Below are 16,991 nucleotides of genomic sequence, written 5' to 3' on the forward strand. Positions count from 1 at the left end.
ATGGTGAGGTCTCGTAATTCTGGAGTCCACTCTCTACTCACGATAAATCATTTAGTCAGTAGTAGAGGGCAATCGATAACTAAACGATTGTAATGCTTATACCGAGTTAAAATCTTCAGAAATGCAAGTCGCGATGAAGATAAAGAAACATGCGCACACCGTACAATAGTAAATATGTGCTTTATCTCACGTTTGACTATTGTAATGGCACATACAGATACACCACAATAACTGGCAGGACCTAGTGTAATTACCTATAATTGATTAATCGTACTTAACGCGATTTAACGAAACAAAACTACAGAAACATGACAAGCCCCGAAGCATGCACGCGGACCAACTGACGATAAGAGATTTAAACAAACAGGTTGTACCAGCCGATGCTTACTTTAGCGGAGGGGATCGCTGCGACGGCACACACAAACGACCAAGGAGGTTCATAAAGAAATATGCATACTAATATATAACACTAATTTGTATTTTATTAAAAATCATACAATCACAAACTTTTAGTTTTATGTTGTCAACATATTCACTTATATCAAGTTTAAATGATAGTACTAAGAATAAAGCTTTATGAATATGTAGGTGACCTAAGTGACACACTTTATTGTTTCTGCGTTAATATCCTTTTGTACGAAAAACAAACATGGTTTCTATGCATGACAAAATAAACAATTGAATTGTTTTGAACCATAAATCCGATAGCAATTTGTCGTCGTCGTAAGATATTCGAGGGCTAACCAGGGCCGTCGCAAGCCCCGGCAATCGTTAATTTTTTGGTAATTTTTTTTGTGTTTGCGATTTAATAGCGATCAGCCGGGCCCCGTGGAATTTACCCCAGTTGTCCCCCCGTCTCATCGGTCCTGAGGCTAACGACTTTCACTCACGCACAAGGATAATCATCAATTCTGGATTCTTCTCCCAGTAAATCATTAGCTATGTACCATATACGAATGTTATTACTGAATGTCGTCGATGGCTAACCGATTTTAATGCCACTATGAAATTAAAATCTCAAGAAACGCGAAAATATCAGCATGAATCGCACGACAAAACACGTGCTCACCGCACAACACGCACAGCCGACTAAACCACAAAATGTGCATATACCACTACATAGGTACTAGTCAATAGTTCCTAATTCTGGAGCTTGTATGGGTTCGTACAATTTAACAACACACAAATGGCCAAATATGACAAATTTAGTCCATTAGTTTTAAACTAAATACAAAAGTAAACTTTTAATCAAGTTTTTGACACAATTAAATATGAAACATTATACTATTGTTGCTTTATATCATTCTAATAATTATTAAACAACAATCATAAACTGTGTGCATTGAAAGTTTATTAAATCCTGACGCATTGTATTTGTATCCTTAACTTCTGTTACAATTTACAATTTTCGTATACTTCACAATTAGACAACAGATTTCATTCAGACCTAGATACGTGTCTTTTGGGTCTTTATACACACACCATTCAAAAATTTGGCTGTAAGTGAAATACTTTTTAAAAATGAAAATTACACACGCAAATTTATAACATCCGATGTAATGCAACAGCCAGACTTGTGACAGAATTTCAGCGACTCAAAAGTTAACGTCAGTCTCGTCCACTGTTACTGCAGTTATTCGCACTCCTCACGATGGCACACCAATTGAGACAAGAACTCCACAAGAGTACGAGTTGGTCTACCTGCCATACCTTCCCGCAAATAAGGATAATCCTTACCATCCGTCCACATCACACCAAACGTGTCCATGTGTAACCAATCTCCGCACGGCACAAACTCGTGTAGGAAGGCGGCTACCTTACAGGCGCCGCCATTATAGCGTCCGCGCCCAATGGTTTTCACTTCCACATTGTGGAAGCGCGAGACCAGTTTAGTGTAGTGATTCCACAGAGGGAACCGCCACACACGGTCACCGGTGTGCATAGAGGCAGCAAGCATGTATTCCCATAGCGCCTCCGAATTACTGAATACTCCACTGGCGGCGTCGCCCAATGCGCGCTCCATATCATACGTCATTGTACCGACGTCCACAATAAATCGGGGCCAGAAGTTCTGCGCATATACAAGCGCATCGGCCATCATAATACGTCCCGCGCAGTCTGTGCTTTCAATTTCAATCGACTTGTTGTTCATCGCTTTGACGATGTCACCAGGTCGCATTGCCGCACAACCTGGCATATTTTCGCACAGTGGAATGAGACCGCGAATGTTCAGAGGCAGCTGGAGTCCGGCCACCGCACGACATGCGGCCACGACGGCCGCGGCACCACCCATGTCTCCTCGCATTTGTTTTTGGTTTTTACATCGCTTGATGCACAAGCCTCCGCTGTTGTAAGTAACACCTTTACCAATAAGTACTACAGGTCGCTCATCCTTCGAGGCCCCGTAGTACGACAGCTCCAAAAAGATGGGCGGCTCACAAGAGCCCTGGCCAGCGGCAAGGAAAGCATTCATATTTTGAGTCTCAGCCCAACCACGCACCTTCACCTCAACGTTCACGCCTGCCTTACAAAGGACCTCAACGGCATTTTGAGCAAATGAGGTGGGCGTCATGAGATTGGCAGAAGTATCCATGAGCTGTCGGGACAAATTTTGGGCAGCGGCCTTTTGCAAACCGATCTGCCACCCAGTCCAGTCACAATCGTCATACAATTCCAACTGAGGGATGTGGATTTGATGTTTTTTATTCTTCTTTTCTTGGTACAGCCATACGCCCAAAGCGGATCCTTCTGCGGAAGATTCAGAGTGACCAAAGCTCTCAATGAACACCTTGAATGCGTTATGTCGCTGGCACTCTTTGCAACCAATGGCAGCAGCAACGCGAATCGCTTCCTTGCCCTCATCCATTTGTTCGAAAACATCGTAACCCTGGCATTCCTTCCCCAGTCCCACCAGAACAACGTAGTGGTGCTCAGGTTCCAGATCATAGAACGTGCGGAAGTCGCCCAGTTTCGGGGGCGAACCAGAGGCTTTAACCAGCTCCATTAACCGGTTACAGACATGTTTGTTATACTTATCCCCGGTGGGGGTAAGGCGTCCTGGATGATGGCGATCGTCCGGGTCGGTGTAGATTCCCAGCACCAGCCCCTTGCCATGGTCGTCTCTGCAGGTTTCTTCCGCCAAATTTGCTTTGCTTGCCAGACATCTCATCAATATTCCATTGGTAATGCTTTTACTTATGCTTCGGTTCAAAACTCGCAGAGCCATCTTACAATTTTCTTATTTTTGTACTTGCAATTTTTCTACATACTCACAATTTAAAACATAATTTTTGGAAATGCCTTGCTTGTCCCAAAAAAAATTACCAATTAGTACTGACGTGATGTTTACATAAGTATTTTGTCTAGCAATTAGATTTGTTTTCCATAATATGTGATTGGTCAAAGGCTACGCGACTTGTTAGGAAAAACATTTCGTCCAATCCGAAAGCTTTTTTCAAATATAAACTTGGCCATGGATGTTTTACCAGTAGCGCCACTCGCGTGATAGTTGCTAATCACTGTTGCGATTGTTTACCGCCGCCAGCAACGCTCACTTCCTTCCTTTTTTTCCTCGCACCGATGTTTCTGACAATTCCTGTCAAATCAATGTGTTTTATTAATGTTTTCTAAGCTGATTTATTGAGACGAAACATGTTTAAACGAAGCAATTTTATTGCTAAATACCGAGTTTACGCAAAAACTTTAAAGACTTTGCAGGTAAAAAGTCTCAATTCTGTTATAAAATCAATAAATGCGCCGACTTATTGGTTATGTTCCGTTATTTAATGCTAAATTAAGCAAGAAATGTTAATAAATGAATGATTTTAGTATAGAAAAGTTTTTTTTACGTTTTAGAACAAAGCGACGTCAGAATGTAGTACATCTCTTGGAAATAAATATGAAAAGCTAAATGATTCACTTAAAGTAAGTTAGAATGTAAATAAATTTTCATTTCTTTTTTAACTTTGTCATCTGTAGACTGTTATAGAAAATAGTCAAAATGTAGCCAGACAAAGTAAAGTATTAAGTATAGTTCACAATAAAATCAGTGAAAATGTGAACAAATCAAAGGTAACTAATTCTAAAAAATAACTGGAAGTTTTAAGTATAATAACAATACATTTTTTAGGCAAGATGTGCAAACTTATCACAAACTCTGAAAGGCAACAGGTTTTTAAACCCAAGACTACTTTATGCTGCAGCATTTATTAAATCTGATCCAGTCACAATCTCAGGTTACTCACAACATGATTATGATATACTAAAACAGCTTGGAATTATTGTTGAAGATACTAATGCAAATTTAAATACCTCTGGTGATGTGAATGTCACAACTTCTAACACTACACTTGATAGTTCTGAAAGAATGCATAATGATGTACCTGCTGGTGATAGTTCTTATGAAAATGCTTCTGCTTTTAATGTTAATGTGCCACCCTCCCTTTATGATTCGCAAAATAACTATTCATCGATTTTCGATAACATGCCTGAGGAGCGCAACGACCTATACACTGTGCTCTCTAACACATTCAGTTTCACTAGCGAGAAATCCACGCAAGTGTCTAATTATGATCTTCAATCGTCACCAGAGACACAAAATACTCAGCAAAATACGTTTACTAATGATTTTCTCGTAATAGAAACTCCTGGAGCTCCAATGGATGCTAATCAAATTAATGAAAATGCCTTTGTTGCTTCGGGTGGTGGCGATGGTGAATTATTGGGGATGAACTAACTGCTACTGTTACTAATACTATGAATGCTTCAAACGTGGGGGAAATGGATAGTGTTGATCTTGGTGCAGAGACAATACTAGCCAGTGATATTAATACTAATGTTGCTACTTCTATAGATAATGTAGTAATCGAGCCGATTCCCGAACCACCATCTGCGCCTGATCTGGCGGCTGAAGCTGCAAGTCAGCTAAATGCGCTCGGAGAGTCTACGTTCGCGTCCTTGGGTCTCGGCGGATGGACGCCGGTTGGCATTGTGCAAAATTGTTTCGAATTTCTACACGTTAGTCTTGGAATACCATGGTGGGAAGCCATAGCCATAGGTAACGTTAAAAAACTTAATTTTAGCAATACGTACATTGTGTGTTGGTTACAGGAACACTGGTGATTCGTTTTGCATTATTTCCATTGGTAATAATGGCGCAGAGGAATGCAGCCAAGATGAACAATCACCTGCCTCAGATGCAAGTTATTCAGTTAAAAATGACTGAGGCTAGACAATCGGGCAATCAAATGGAAGTTGCTCGCTACTCACAGGAACTGATGATGTTCATGAAGGAAAAAAATGTGAATCCCTTTAAGAACATGATCGTACCTTTAGCACAGGTGAAATAAAATTTTTAGCATTTTTTAGACAACAGGGTAAAGTAATATGTTTTTAGATGCCTGTGTTTGTGAGTTTCTTCATGGGACTCAGACAAATGGCAAATGTTCCTGTGGACAGTTTACGCACTGGCGGAATATTCTGGTTTTCCGATTTGACGGTACCAGATCAGTTTTTCGCATTGCCTGTGATTACGAGTTTGACTTTGTGGGCAACTATTGAGGTACCATTTTAAATAATAATACACAAACAAAAGAATACAAATGAAATGCTGTGGGTTTCAGTTGGGAACTGATGCTGCACGTTTAAATTCGCAAAATCTTCAAACAATGAAATACGTTCTGCGGGCGCTACCGTTTGTCATTCTGCCGTTCACCGTTAATTTCCCCGGAGCTATTCTTTGCTATTGGCTGTCAAGTAACGTTATCTCACTTGGTCAAGTAGGATTTCTCAAGATTCCCGCCGTGCGCGATTATTTCAAGATTGATCCCATGCTGCAGCATGATAAAGCCAAGTTGCCAATACAAAATAAAGGATTCGTTGGTGGTTTGAAAGACTGTAAGTGATTACTATTCATTTAAGCAATACAATTAACTAATAAAAAATTGGTTGCAGCATGGACAAATATCAAGATCACCAAAGAAATCGAAGAACGCCGGCGATTAGACGAGTTGCAGTTTCAGCGCGCTGGTAAAGGACCACTTGTTAAAACATACAAATATGATCCAACAAAACAAGTGAAAAAAACAAGTACTGCACAGAGTGCAATAAAGAGTAGTAACTGAACATTGCTGTAAACTTAAGATTGAATTAATTTCAATACATTTAATAAACAAATGTACAAATACACATTCATTCATTTGGTTGCTATGCATTGGTTTACTACCTTTATCAAGTTATCATTTTCCAGGGCAGCTGCTACTCTTTCCTTGTCAGCAAGTTGTTTATTTACTGAGTGTTCAGCATTATGTGTGCCAGGATTAATCTCAACATTAACTTTGAATGTTGATGGCAAACATCTGAGTAGTTTTACTCTGATGGACAAACCAATTAAAGTTGCCATGCTACAATGTGGGATAGTCGGGTAAAAAGTACTTTGACTAACTTGTTCTGATTGTCCACAGTAATTAGGCTCTCCTCCAACACGTGCAATTCTTCAAGGGACAGCGGGTGTTCTGGATCGTTTATGTTTTTAATTAAATCTGAAAATAGTTAATGTTTTTATGTTGCATTTGCTGCAAATTATTTATAGGTTATCTCACCAAAGATTTCGCGAGAATCAATCTCATCCACGACATCGTCATCCTCTTCCTCTGCAAGAACAATACGCTCCGATGCTTTATGATATACGTTGGGGTTTACGTTTTCCAAATCCATGGTTTTCCTTTTTGTTTAATAACAAATAAATCAACTTACACCACTGCTGTCTAAATAACACTGACCAGAACTGGCTGATTTGTTCACTGATTGACAACTTGAAGGACATCAAGGTGCAAACACATGAAGGTGGCTGCAATAACACTTATTATCAATATAAACACCTTTTCATTTATTTGCCAACATTATATATATAAACGAATCTATGATTTTGATTGTCTAAGTAACAGATCTATAATTTCGGGATTCCTCAATAATGCTTTCTTCTTCTCATTTAAGACTTCATGGAGAGAAATATGTTTAAATCTGTCTTCAAGAGCAACAATTATTTCAGTCGCATCTTGTTGATAACTGTTTAAATCTGCTTCTGATGATCCATTTATATCCTGATCGAAATGCTCTTGCTTTATTTGCACTGTTTGATAACTATCACATGAGTCCATTGAGGAATGTTCAGATAACTTTTTATGAATTAAAGTGTTCAGTTTTTCTTTAACATTTTCATTGTCCATTCTGGCACAATATAGAGATATGGTCAATCACTGGGTACAATGTAAATATAAATTGACATGTCCCGATTTGCAGACTCGAGTTACAGGTGCACGTATTGTACTTGGCGCGAAATTCGAAATAGTCCGAAACTATTATACGAATTCATCAACCCGCGGCAGCAGAAATCCAAATACCAGCGAAGCTAATGAGAAAGCAAGAAAAGCATCCAGAGTTCTACAAGTTCTCTGCCTGTTGCAATTTAAAAATTAGTTAAAATTAATTTATTAACATATCCGTGTGTTTACAATTCAATTAACAAAAAATGTAATATATTATTTATTCCTTATGTTACCGTTTATCGCCTAGGGTTCATCAATCAAGTATCAATCCATTCAATCCGGCGTGTCATTTGAATTAAAACATCACATAGAAAATCACAATTTCATAATTTCTTCTCTGGAAATTTATGTACCTAATCATACTCTTTATATTATTTTAACATGTAAAAATGTGTTTTGAATAAATTCAATTAAGTAACAATTAGCTTTATTGAAAAAATGCTTTACTTAATTTATAACCTTAGATGTAGACGTTTAATCCTTCCAATATTTAATATTTCTCACTCGCAAATCATCAGTGAAGACGGACGTGTTTCAATTCGTTTAAAAGTAATACTGAATGTCTCCAATGCATCCCATAATCTTTGGAACTTAGCCCTAGTAACGATTTAGTGTGTATAAATTAATTAGCTACAGTAGCGCGATTGTAAACAAACAATAATGGATTTATCTCGGAATCTTGTCTAAGAAATCGGCTTCCACGACCTTATCTAACTTCTCAAGAACGACTTGCATTTTCTTATCGACAGGTTTGTCGCTTAGGAGATCGTTGGGCACGGACCCGTTGCATTCGGACCTGTGGCGATTCGAGCAAAGACTGAGCGTTTTGAAAAACGGATGCAAATCTTGCAATTGATTGATCGAAGTCACTGTTAGCAATAGTTCGTTTTGCTTGGTAGGCAGGGGTTCAATTTCGGTAGAGGCGTATTTTTGGTCCATAAGGTTTGCGATACGACAAACATGTGGCGTGAATGAAGTTGATTCTGTCATGTCTGTGTTCACATCATCTTCGACAAATGCCCATCGGTACCTAATTTATTTAGAATGCATATTATATTCGGCGTTGTTTTCAACCAGCACGTAAAACTTACATCTGAAACTGTGGTAGTGAAGTTGCCGGTAACAACAGGGCCAAGTCTAGAAGCTTGGCAGCGGCCAACTGTAATCGCAACCAATGCGGATTGCCTAAAGCGTGAAGTCCATTGTTGCTATTTTGGGTCCAACTTGGATCCAAAGTAGATAAAAATTTGATGTGTGCACTAAAACAGTAGCAACTCATTTACCATTTCTTCATTACATAGTAGTTCGCACTAAATGTTCGTTTATAACAATTTATCCCATTCTAAACTGTTATAAAACTTTTAAAGCAACAACTAACACTTATACTTAACGAGCAACAAAAAGCAATATTAGTAAAATACAAGTTAGAATTACCTGCTATTGTTCCTGCGCAGGCCGTTCCCCGTAAAGCAACAACAAAAATATGTTAATTAGACCAACGTTCAGCAATCAACAAATTAGTTACCTACTTATGCATAATAATGATAAACGAGACACTTAACGTACCTAAACTCCTCGCTGTCCGTCTGTAATTTTGTTCTATTTGTATGTACACTTGCAGCATTTCACTGATGATGATAGGCCATAATGACGTCACGTGCAAGGGTGACATTCGAATTAGTAGCACTCTAAAGCACATGAACACTTGTGCTTGAATACTGGGCACACACAATCGCAGGCTGGCAGTTAATTGTTCTACAAAAATACCAAACAAAATTTACACTTCTATTACCTATGAATCGCTAATATCTACTCATTATACCTTGTATTTCTGACATATATTTGGCATACTGATCGGTCTCACTGCAGAATATAACAAATGCGAGTCGTTTTAATAGATGCGCACGCTGTTCGTATTCTTGTTCCCGCGATGCGAAAATGTTTAAACTTCCGCTCTGTGTCAAAGAGACTCGGACTGAAAACAATACAATTTTATTAGTATTGGGTCGAAAAGATGCCGACTAATTTTAAACATACTCATCAAATCACGAAAGGTTGTATTGTCATGGGTCATCAAATTGTCAACGATAACTTTCCAGTATTTCAAACAAGCCTGGTCCATTTGGAATAAAGTGTTATCCAATAGCAAATCAAACACGTCCTTTTTCCAAGCCTTCCGCGTGTATTGATAGCTGCTTAGGCTCGCCATTAATTTTGAGCAAGCATTGAAACTGGGCATGTTGCGTAATGTGTGCGTCCGCAAATACGGCACGATGTTACCCATCAGTGACGACAGGATGCTATTGACTTTATCCTTCTCCACCGAACCGAAGCATATATCCAAGATCTGTGCCAATATTTCAGATAACACAAGCTGCGCTTGAACGCTATAATTAGCAGCAACATTAATGACATCTAAATGGCTCCCGGGTGTCACACTTCCGCTAGACGCTGAATCAACTTCCTGCTCTTTAACGGCTAGGTTTCGCCGCAGCCATGTTGTCTGTTCCAAACAAGCACCGCATACTTGCGATACGCATTCGATTAGTTTTGATGTCACATCTTGTAAATCCTTTTGATCTTTGCGTTCTTCCAGTGGACAGCACTTGATCATCAGTTCGTGCAGCAACGCCGCCAGTAGGAATTGACATTGAGGCGATAACGAACAGCCTTCTCTTATTAACGCAAGAAGCGAGCTCCATGCTTCGGATATTTGTGTGGGTGTGGTATTTCTCATATAACTAAATAATTTACATGATTAGCAATGAGATAGTTAGGTATATTGTATTCCAAACTTACCAATAAAACAACTCAAGAATGGAGACATCAAGAAATATTTCCGAACTAAGACCCTCCGTGGGCGGCGGATTTTTTATCACAGCAGTTACAGTTTGCACCAAGTTATCTAACGGAATTACCCTGATAGCTGATATTAAATAGACTAAATTGTTTTGACTCGTATTTGGTTCCGGGAGCGCCTAAACATACAAAAAAATATTATTAATTTCAAAATTTTGCAGATTTTTAATATCGAAACTTACAGTTTTCATACTCATGAAAGGATTTTTCCTCTCATGCCATGCTACGGCTATCGCCGCCAAGAAACTAGAGCTGTGATGCACAGCAATCGGACTCAGGAATTCCAGAAGCTGCTGTTTCACAATTTTCGAATGCCCAAATACGCCCTCAAAGTCGCCATCGATGCTGACAATGGTTTGCCATAGCTTAGCAACACTTGAAATAATTCTGGGCATGTGGCTGAGGATAGCCTTCCTGGCAAGTTGGTAGTTGTCTTTATTGTGTTTATTCGTCAAGTTGACTTCCCCACCGATTGGACTAAAGAACGCATTCACCAAATTATTAAAAATGTCGCTAGTGTTTGTCACAATCGTGGAAGCCGTATTCCCCAACGTCGGTAAATTCTGATTCGCCGTCTGCGTCGAGTCCAATAGATTATAATGAACCAATATCGTAAGGGATTCTAATTGTGTCGTCGCGTAATCTGCGCATAATTCACCGCCGAGTTCAGTCGCCATGTAAGCGTCCGCAATCTTCTCGATGTTATTACAAATCTGATGTATCACTGTGAGTGAAATTTGCTTCAAGTTGTCGTTAAAGTAAGGCAGACATGATGTTACCATATGACACCAATTTTGATGCAGATGTTTCATATTCTGATGCTTTAGTGCACTCAAAATCGCCGACAAGAACATGCTTTGCTGCGGAATTAAGATGGTCGCCGTTTCGCCATTAGGGGTATCCACTGTTTCCGGAAATACCTTAAATTCTAGTATGATCAACGAATTGATAAGCCTTAAAAGTAAGATTTGATATGCTTCCACATATTCGGTAACTCGCTTCTGATTGTCGTAGAGTTTAAAATTATTAAAAAGTAAAATTTCTTCGGCAAACGAGGCGTCCTCGTCAAAATTCCGCACCGACATTAGTAAGCAATGCAAAAGCACTTTCTGCAGGATACATTTCTTCAGCGTGTCCGCAATATAACCAGAGAATCCTTTGGAATTGTCGTTGACAATATTAATCAAATGCTTTATGATAATGTCTAGTATTTCCAAGCAGTCGAGTTGAATTTGCAAATTGTTATCCTGCTCCGTCCTTGTAAGTTTGACATCATCCAGACAAGGGTAGAAACTCTTGATATAATTTAATGTAATAGTTATTAGAACGTCCAGAAAAGTGAATCCACGATAGACATTAATGTGATCTGGGCTCAGTTCTCCGCCGAAACCGCCTCCTTGAATGCTTTTCTATGACGCGCTAACAAATATAAAATGTTATTGCTTTGCAGGTCCTTTAATCCGGACGTGGCTAAGCAACGAATAAATAGAAGCGGGTTAGAGTTGATGCAGTTCTTTAGTGTGCGAAGCGTATAAATAATTTGATTGGAGTCAAAAACTTCGTAATAGAGGCACAAGTGTTGATGAATTGGGTAAAGAGTAAAGTTTTTCGTTTTCGCTCCGTTTGTTTCGTTAGGGCAGACCTGTTCTAATATGTCATTAAGTAACAGTGCAATATCTTCGCTAGCTTCCTTGGAAGGCATCTTAAAATAATCTTCGGCCGCATCTGCGGTTCGAACAACATCGAGTGACGAATTTACATCGCTCTCGGATACAGATTCGGACCAACTGTGCTGCAAATGATCTTCGACATCCGCATGCGTTTTCTCGTCCAAACTCTTCGAACGTTTCATACGACTGACACGTTCTGGCTTCTCAACACCTTCTTCGATAAAAACATCGGACTTTGTATCAATACTGTGCTTGTCATTATCGGATCTTCTCTTTCCGCTACCGAATGGAAACTCATAGATACGAATCCCGAATCGGCGTTTGTATTATTATCCGACAGACTTTCAGTGGACGAATGCGAGTCCAACTTGGTGTAACAGCCATCAACTCCGTTGGGATATATTTCCTTGCTGCTCAGAGGATTAATAAATAATTTAACGTTGTTTTTAGCACGATCAATATTTGGTGAAACGTCGGGTTTAAAGTCTTTATTGCGCTTCGTGACTACGTTTAAGTTGTCCGTTAGACTAGTGGTCATGTTGACAACCTGATTTCCCTTTTTGCCAGGGCGCGGAAACAGGAACCAACGCTTCTTCGAAGGTTTCGGGCTTGGCCCGTCAGTTACATGAAACATCACATTACCATTCACACTACTAATTGCGTAGATTTTCTTCGCGTTCACATCTTCCGCCTTAGCTCCCTCAGCTTGGTTGTGAGCTTGCAGCTCGGGGTCTTCAATATTTACAAAACGAATTGATATTCGTGCCGTTGTCGCCGACAACAATTTCGACAGAAGAGGATTTATAATCCTCGCAATGTCATGCCGCAGCAAACTGTGCGTTACAAACGTTTCCGAAAGAAGTCGTATATTCGGTCGCTCTTGGTTATTTAAATTGTCCATTATTTTCAATAAACAATGATCAAAATTTCGCATTGCCGAATTGCTCAAGGATGGATTTCGTAGTTTTAGCTCGCGTCCGCCATGCCACAATAAGAAAAACCGCTTGAAATAATCCGTGCATAAAACCCCATCGACTAAATATTTACCGATGACGTGCTCGACGAACATTTTCGTGTCGAAAACATTGTGAATGCTGTAAAGTAGATTTGCGCATATTATTAGCTGATTTTGATTACTCAGATAGCCCAAAAGATCCCACAATATCTCGCAAATACACTCCAGAACAATTGTGTTTTCCTCGATAAATATCACATGCTGAATATCCAATATTCCCATTAATACTACATTGTTATTGTTGGCATGCTTCTCGAGACTTTGTGTTTTCGAAATGCTGATGATCTTCAACAATGTGTTCATGCACGTAATCTTGACGTTATTATTCGCCTTGGGAGAGCACGAACAGCCCACGAGAACTTTTAACCAATGCGGAAATTCAAACTCCTGATCATCCTGTAAAATATTCGGAAATGCCGCAAATTCAATCAACAAATTTGAAGCAACCTGAATTGATTCATCGTAGATGTTTGATGCCTCAGTGTAGGTTTGATTACGCGTTTCGCTCAAATTGGATGGACATTTCTTGGGACGTTCATATAATTTATCTTCTAGCATTTCCATCAGCTCATTGTTGCGCAAAGTGTTCTCTTTAAGTAAACTTTCAAAAAACACTTCGGCTTTCAGCTCCTGCATGATAAAATCAGCTAACAATGTTTCGTAAAAACGTTTGTACACTTTCAAGCACATGATGATGTGTTTGTTTTCGACCTTTATAGGCTCTTCTTGTACCTTTTCAGGCTTCTCAACTCGTTCCTCCTTCTTTTCCGATGGAGAAAGAGATACAGCATCTGCCTCAACATCTTCTTTCTTCAAATCGTACAGTTTTGAACTGGATTTGGACTTTTTACTTTTACTTTTCTTATCAATTTTCGGAGAATCTTTGTTTTTGTTTTTCTTCATCTGATTACTGTTTGAGCGCTCGCGACTTGCGTCTTCTATACTCAGTTCATGTTTTGAAGCTTTTTCGTTTATTTTTGAATCAGACTTGCTTTTCTCCAAGCCATTCTTTAAACTTTCTACCTCAAAAGAATCCTCTTTTTCGTCCACCTTTTCCACTTGTGTTTCAATTTTAGATACCTTAGGCATAAACGTTGGACACGGCTGAATTTTCGTTAATATTTTCGAGCACAGTTTCAAACTGGCAAGTATCTCCTCCTGTGATATTGACTTATTCTGTTCGCGTATAACGTTAATTATCTTGGAAAACAAATTCGGTAATATTTCCACCGTATTTTCCGCGTAGGTTTCAATAGGTATGATATCTAACAAAAAGTCAGTCAGAACGCAGATCTCGAGCAAATTCGGCTCGCCAGACCCAATATCATTTACAGCATACTGATGCCTACTGCTTCGTTTCATCGTCACCGATTTTTCAAATAAACGTTCAATGTAAGACCAAATGTAATAAGTTTGAAGCGTGTTGAACAACAAATTAGCATTTCGCGTTAACTCTTGGCAATGTTGAGTTAAAAACGACTTTTTCAAAGCGTCTTCATCTCCTTTTAAGCTCGTCAAATTACCATTAAAACTAACGCAACGTGTGGTATTGGACTTGTGTTTTTGCAAATTCAAACACGACGTGTACAATGCTCGAAACACGTCATACAAGATATTGTCGAGAATCATCGGACCAATTTGTGGCTTATCAAACAACGACGTTAATAACCGATAAGGTTTAACGTCTAATGGAATTTCAGTGCTTCCCTGCTTTAAAATAACGCGTATTGCTTCCATCAATAAATCAATAGCGATGGTCGGTGTAGTCGGTTCCTCAGCATCCGACTCATCGTCCTCCACTTGAAAATCCGCATTGCGCTCCGAACGCGTTTCGCTGGTCAACAGCCAAGAGTACAGTCTTCTGTTTAACGACATGTCACGGCGTAAGATTGTAGTCAAAGCGGCCGTCACTAGTCGGACCATATCGGCATACAACAATTGCGTGTTCCACGTCGGGAAGCACACCATTAACAAGTCCAGCGCTGACCTTTGCACCAACACGCTGGAATCTTGCACAGCTGCACACAGCCCAGATATCTACAGACGGGAATATCGACCAATTCATTAAACAATTTATATTATCATAAAAGTAAACATATAGCGCATGTAGACATAACGAGCAAGTCATTCCGTCTGGCATTTAAAGGCCTCAATAAACGAAGCGTATTAATGAGTTAACACACTTAGTTCCAACACTTTCTTTGGTATTTGAAACGTGCCCGACCCACAAAATAACTAAAATAAAAATAGATAAGATAAGCATTACCATGACATCGATATCGCGCCCCATCAAGTACAGTTGATCCTCCATGGACAGTTTTCTATTGTAATGTGCGAGAATGTAACTGATTGCAGGAAGACGAACAGGGCTATTACTTCGAATGCCCTGCCAAATGCAGGTGTAGAACCACTCGGGGCCCACTCCTTCGCATACATTTTCAAGGATTGAATTCGTCCGGTCAAAATGATCCGAACCAATCTCCAATCCCGGTAACACTCCGCTTAGAAATCCGCTTAATGCAGGACGTAGACGTTCGCGCAACGGGACGAAATGTGTTTCATAGAGAAGCAGCAATGTTGGACGAATGAACATCGCCGAATGTCCCAGTAATGGAAACAAACCTAGGAGAAAATCATTTGGTTAAAATCAATAAGTTTACAGGAAAATTGATTATACTCAAGGCAAATGTTTTATTATGTGATTATGTTACTTATACCCACATGAATATAAGCATAAAAATATCATTAATGTTTTTATGCCAGTAGGATGATATTGTTAATTTTGCATAGTAGTAATCTTTATGCCTGTATATGTAACAGTAAAGTTCAAACATACCTGCACCATAAATGAATAATTCCTCTGCTAGCCTGTTGGTACCCATACTTTTGAACATGATATCATATGTTTCTAAAGCTTTTAAATGCACTCCAGATGGTAAAGCTGGGTGCATGCATTGTGCTAAACGTTTACAAATTTTTATTCTTCTTGGTGTTATTGGAAACTTTTGATAAGCTGTCAAAACCTAAAAGTAAAATCACCACATTAAGATTTGCACTACTTAACATTATTTACATTTAAAATTAAAAGTAATTCTAATGTTTCATAAGATTATCTAACTTATTTAACAAACTAATTATTATATTTACTTTGTTTAATTTGCCTAATGCTGATATTAAATCAGCCCATTCTGCAGTGTACTCAAAATTCTTCAATGCCTTCTCAACAGCTGTAGCGTAGATCCGATATTTGGAATCCGTGAGGAGCTCATATTCTTCTAATTTTATCATAGAACTCATTGTTGCTATGAAAACAGAAACAATCCGAAATTAGTGAAAACTTTCAGTTTAGCATGACTAGATTTGTGTGTTGCAGGCAAGTGTTTCGCAACCGGATTCGGTAATCGTAAACGTAAGCGTAAAATTATTACTCACGAGCGAAATGTTATAAACAGCATAAACAAAATTCAGAGGTAATTCGCCTCTTGTGTCTAACTCTCACAAAATCAGCACAATGTTTTTTAACGAGTGCAGTATCGTCGACAGATTACCATCGTATCAAACCCGATTCACTCCCGGTCGTTAATTGGCACACTCACATCGCGCTTATTTGTTCAATCATTATTATTACGGCACTAATAGGAAGAAGGTGTCCGTCCTGTGTGCTCGTCCATATCTTGACGTTTGCAACAAATGAAACAACGCAATGCAACCAACGCACTAAACATACGAAACGCACTGAGCTCCTGACAGCCCAACAGCTGACATCATACACTAACAAAATGAGTACCAACTGCGAAATTACAAGTTCACCAGTCGAAATCGCGGAAGTGGCATATCATAAATTACTTTAATTGTTATCTATATGCCAAAGCATGGAAGTTAAATTTTTTACATGTGTAGATAAACTCTTTTCTCCTACAAAACTGATTAACAATTTTCTTCGTAAAATTTGTAATTCGTAAAAGCCTGAATTAGCGTGGCAATATGGATATGTGCTAATTACGCATATAAACTTTTCAAAATATGTATAATTAATTAAGACTACCATAAATGAATTCGTTTGCTCACATTGTGGCGTAGTTTCTTTTTTTTATATAATGTCAAGCGTCACAATGCAAAACT

The 16,991-nt window shown here is 39.0% G+C and overlaps 4 protein-coding genes across 4 annotated transcripts; 1 reads left to right on the forward strand and 3 right to left on the reverse strand.

Moving 5' to 3' along the window:
- Positions 1 to 1,331: 1,331 nt before the first annotated feature.
- On the reverse strand, positions 1,332 to 3,460 carry LOC135793467 (cytosol aminopeptidase-like). The gene has a single exon (XM_065304444.1). The coding sequence runs from the start codon at positions 3,224 to 3,226 to the stop codon at positions 1,634 to 1,636; it is 1,593 nt and encodes a 530-aa protein (XP_065160516.1). The 5' UTR covers positions 3,227 to 3,460; the 3' UTR covers positions 1,332 to 1,633.
- Positions 3,461 to 3,541: 81 nt separating this feature from the next.
- On the forward strand, positions 3,542 to 6,186 carry LOC135793468 (mitochondrial inner membrane protein OXA1L-like). The gene is made up of 9 exons (XM_065304445.1): positions 3,542 to 3,717; positions 3,856 to 3,924; positions 3,979 to 4,071; positions 4,130 to 4,235; positions 4,853 to 5,056; positions 5,110 to 5,339; positions 5,396 to 5,560; positions 5,622 to 5,895; positions 5,953 to 6,186. Exons 1-9 carry the CDS (start codon positions 3,652 to 3,654, stop codon positions 6,120 to 6,122), a joined length of 1,377 nt encoding a protein of 458 aa, XP_065160517.1. The 5' UTR covers positions 3,542 to 3,651; the 3' UTR covers positions 6,123 to 6,186.
- On the reverse strand, positions 6,148 to 7,315 carry LOC135793469 (MIP18 family protein galla-2-like). Its single transcript, XM_065304446.1, is given in 3 exon segments — positions 6,148 to 6,436; positions 6,439 to 6,539; positions 6,600 to 7,315. Coding segments are annotated over 3 exon segments (459 nt in total). The 5' UTR covers positions 6,715 to 7,315; the 3' UTR covers positions 6,148 to 6,193.
- Positions 7,316 to 7,472: 157 nt separating this feature from the next.
- Positions 7,473 to 16,623, reverse strand: LOC135793533 (protein dopey-1 homolog). Its single transcript, XM_065304533.1, is given in 15 exon segments — positions 7,473 to 8,355; positions 8,417 to 8,584; positions 8,760 to 8,771; positions 8,892 to 8,919; positions 8,922 to 9,080; positions 9,148 to 9,300; positions 9,363 to 10,066; positions 10,125 to 10,303; positions 10,367 to 11,595; positions 11,598 to 12,164; positions 12,167 to 14,906; positions 15,136 to 15,491; positions 15,706 to 15,892; positions 16,017 to 16,171; positions 16,302 to 16,623. Coding segments are annotated over 14 exon segments (6,996 nt in total). The 5' UTR covers positions 16,167 to 16,171; positions 16,302 to 16,623; the 3' UTR covers positions 7,473 to 7,991.
- Between the last annotated feature and the right edge of the window lie 368 nt (positions 16,624 to 16,991).

This window comes from Atheta coriaria, unplaced genomic scaffold, assembly GCF_025399875.1.
Source record: "Atheta coriaria isolate IRGN ID8LTWV9N9 unplaced genomic scaffold, Caltech_Dcor_3.1 hic_scaffold_6_pilon, whole genome shotgun sequence".
NCBI lineage: Eukaryota > Metazoa > Arthropoda > Insecta > Coleoptera > Staphylinidae > Dalotia > Dalotia coriaria.

Excerpts from the sequence above, each read along its gene's own strand:
- LOC135793468 (XM_065304445.1), top strand. The coding sequence starts at position 3,652 with ATGTTTAAACGAAGCAATTTTATTGCTAAATACCGAGTTTACGCAAAA. Across the intron at positions 3,925-3,978 it reads AGCTAAATGATTCACTTAAA|ACTGTTATAGAAAATAGTCA; the intron begins GTAAGTTAGAAT and ends TGTCATCTGTAG. Across the intron at positions 5,340-5,395 it reads TGATCGTACCTTTAGCACAG|ATGCCTGTGTTTGTGAGTTT; the intron begins GTGAAATAAAAT and ends ATATGTTTTTAG.
- LOC135793467 (XM_065304444.1), bottom strand. The coding sequence starts at position 3,226 with ATGGCTCTGCGAGTTTTGAACCGAAGCATAAGTAAAAGCATTACCAAT.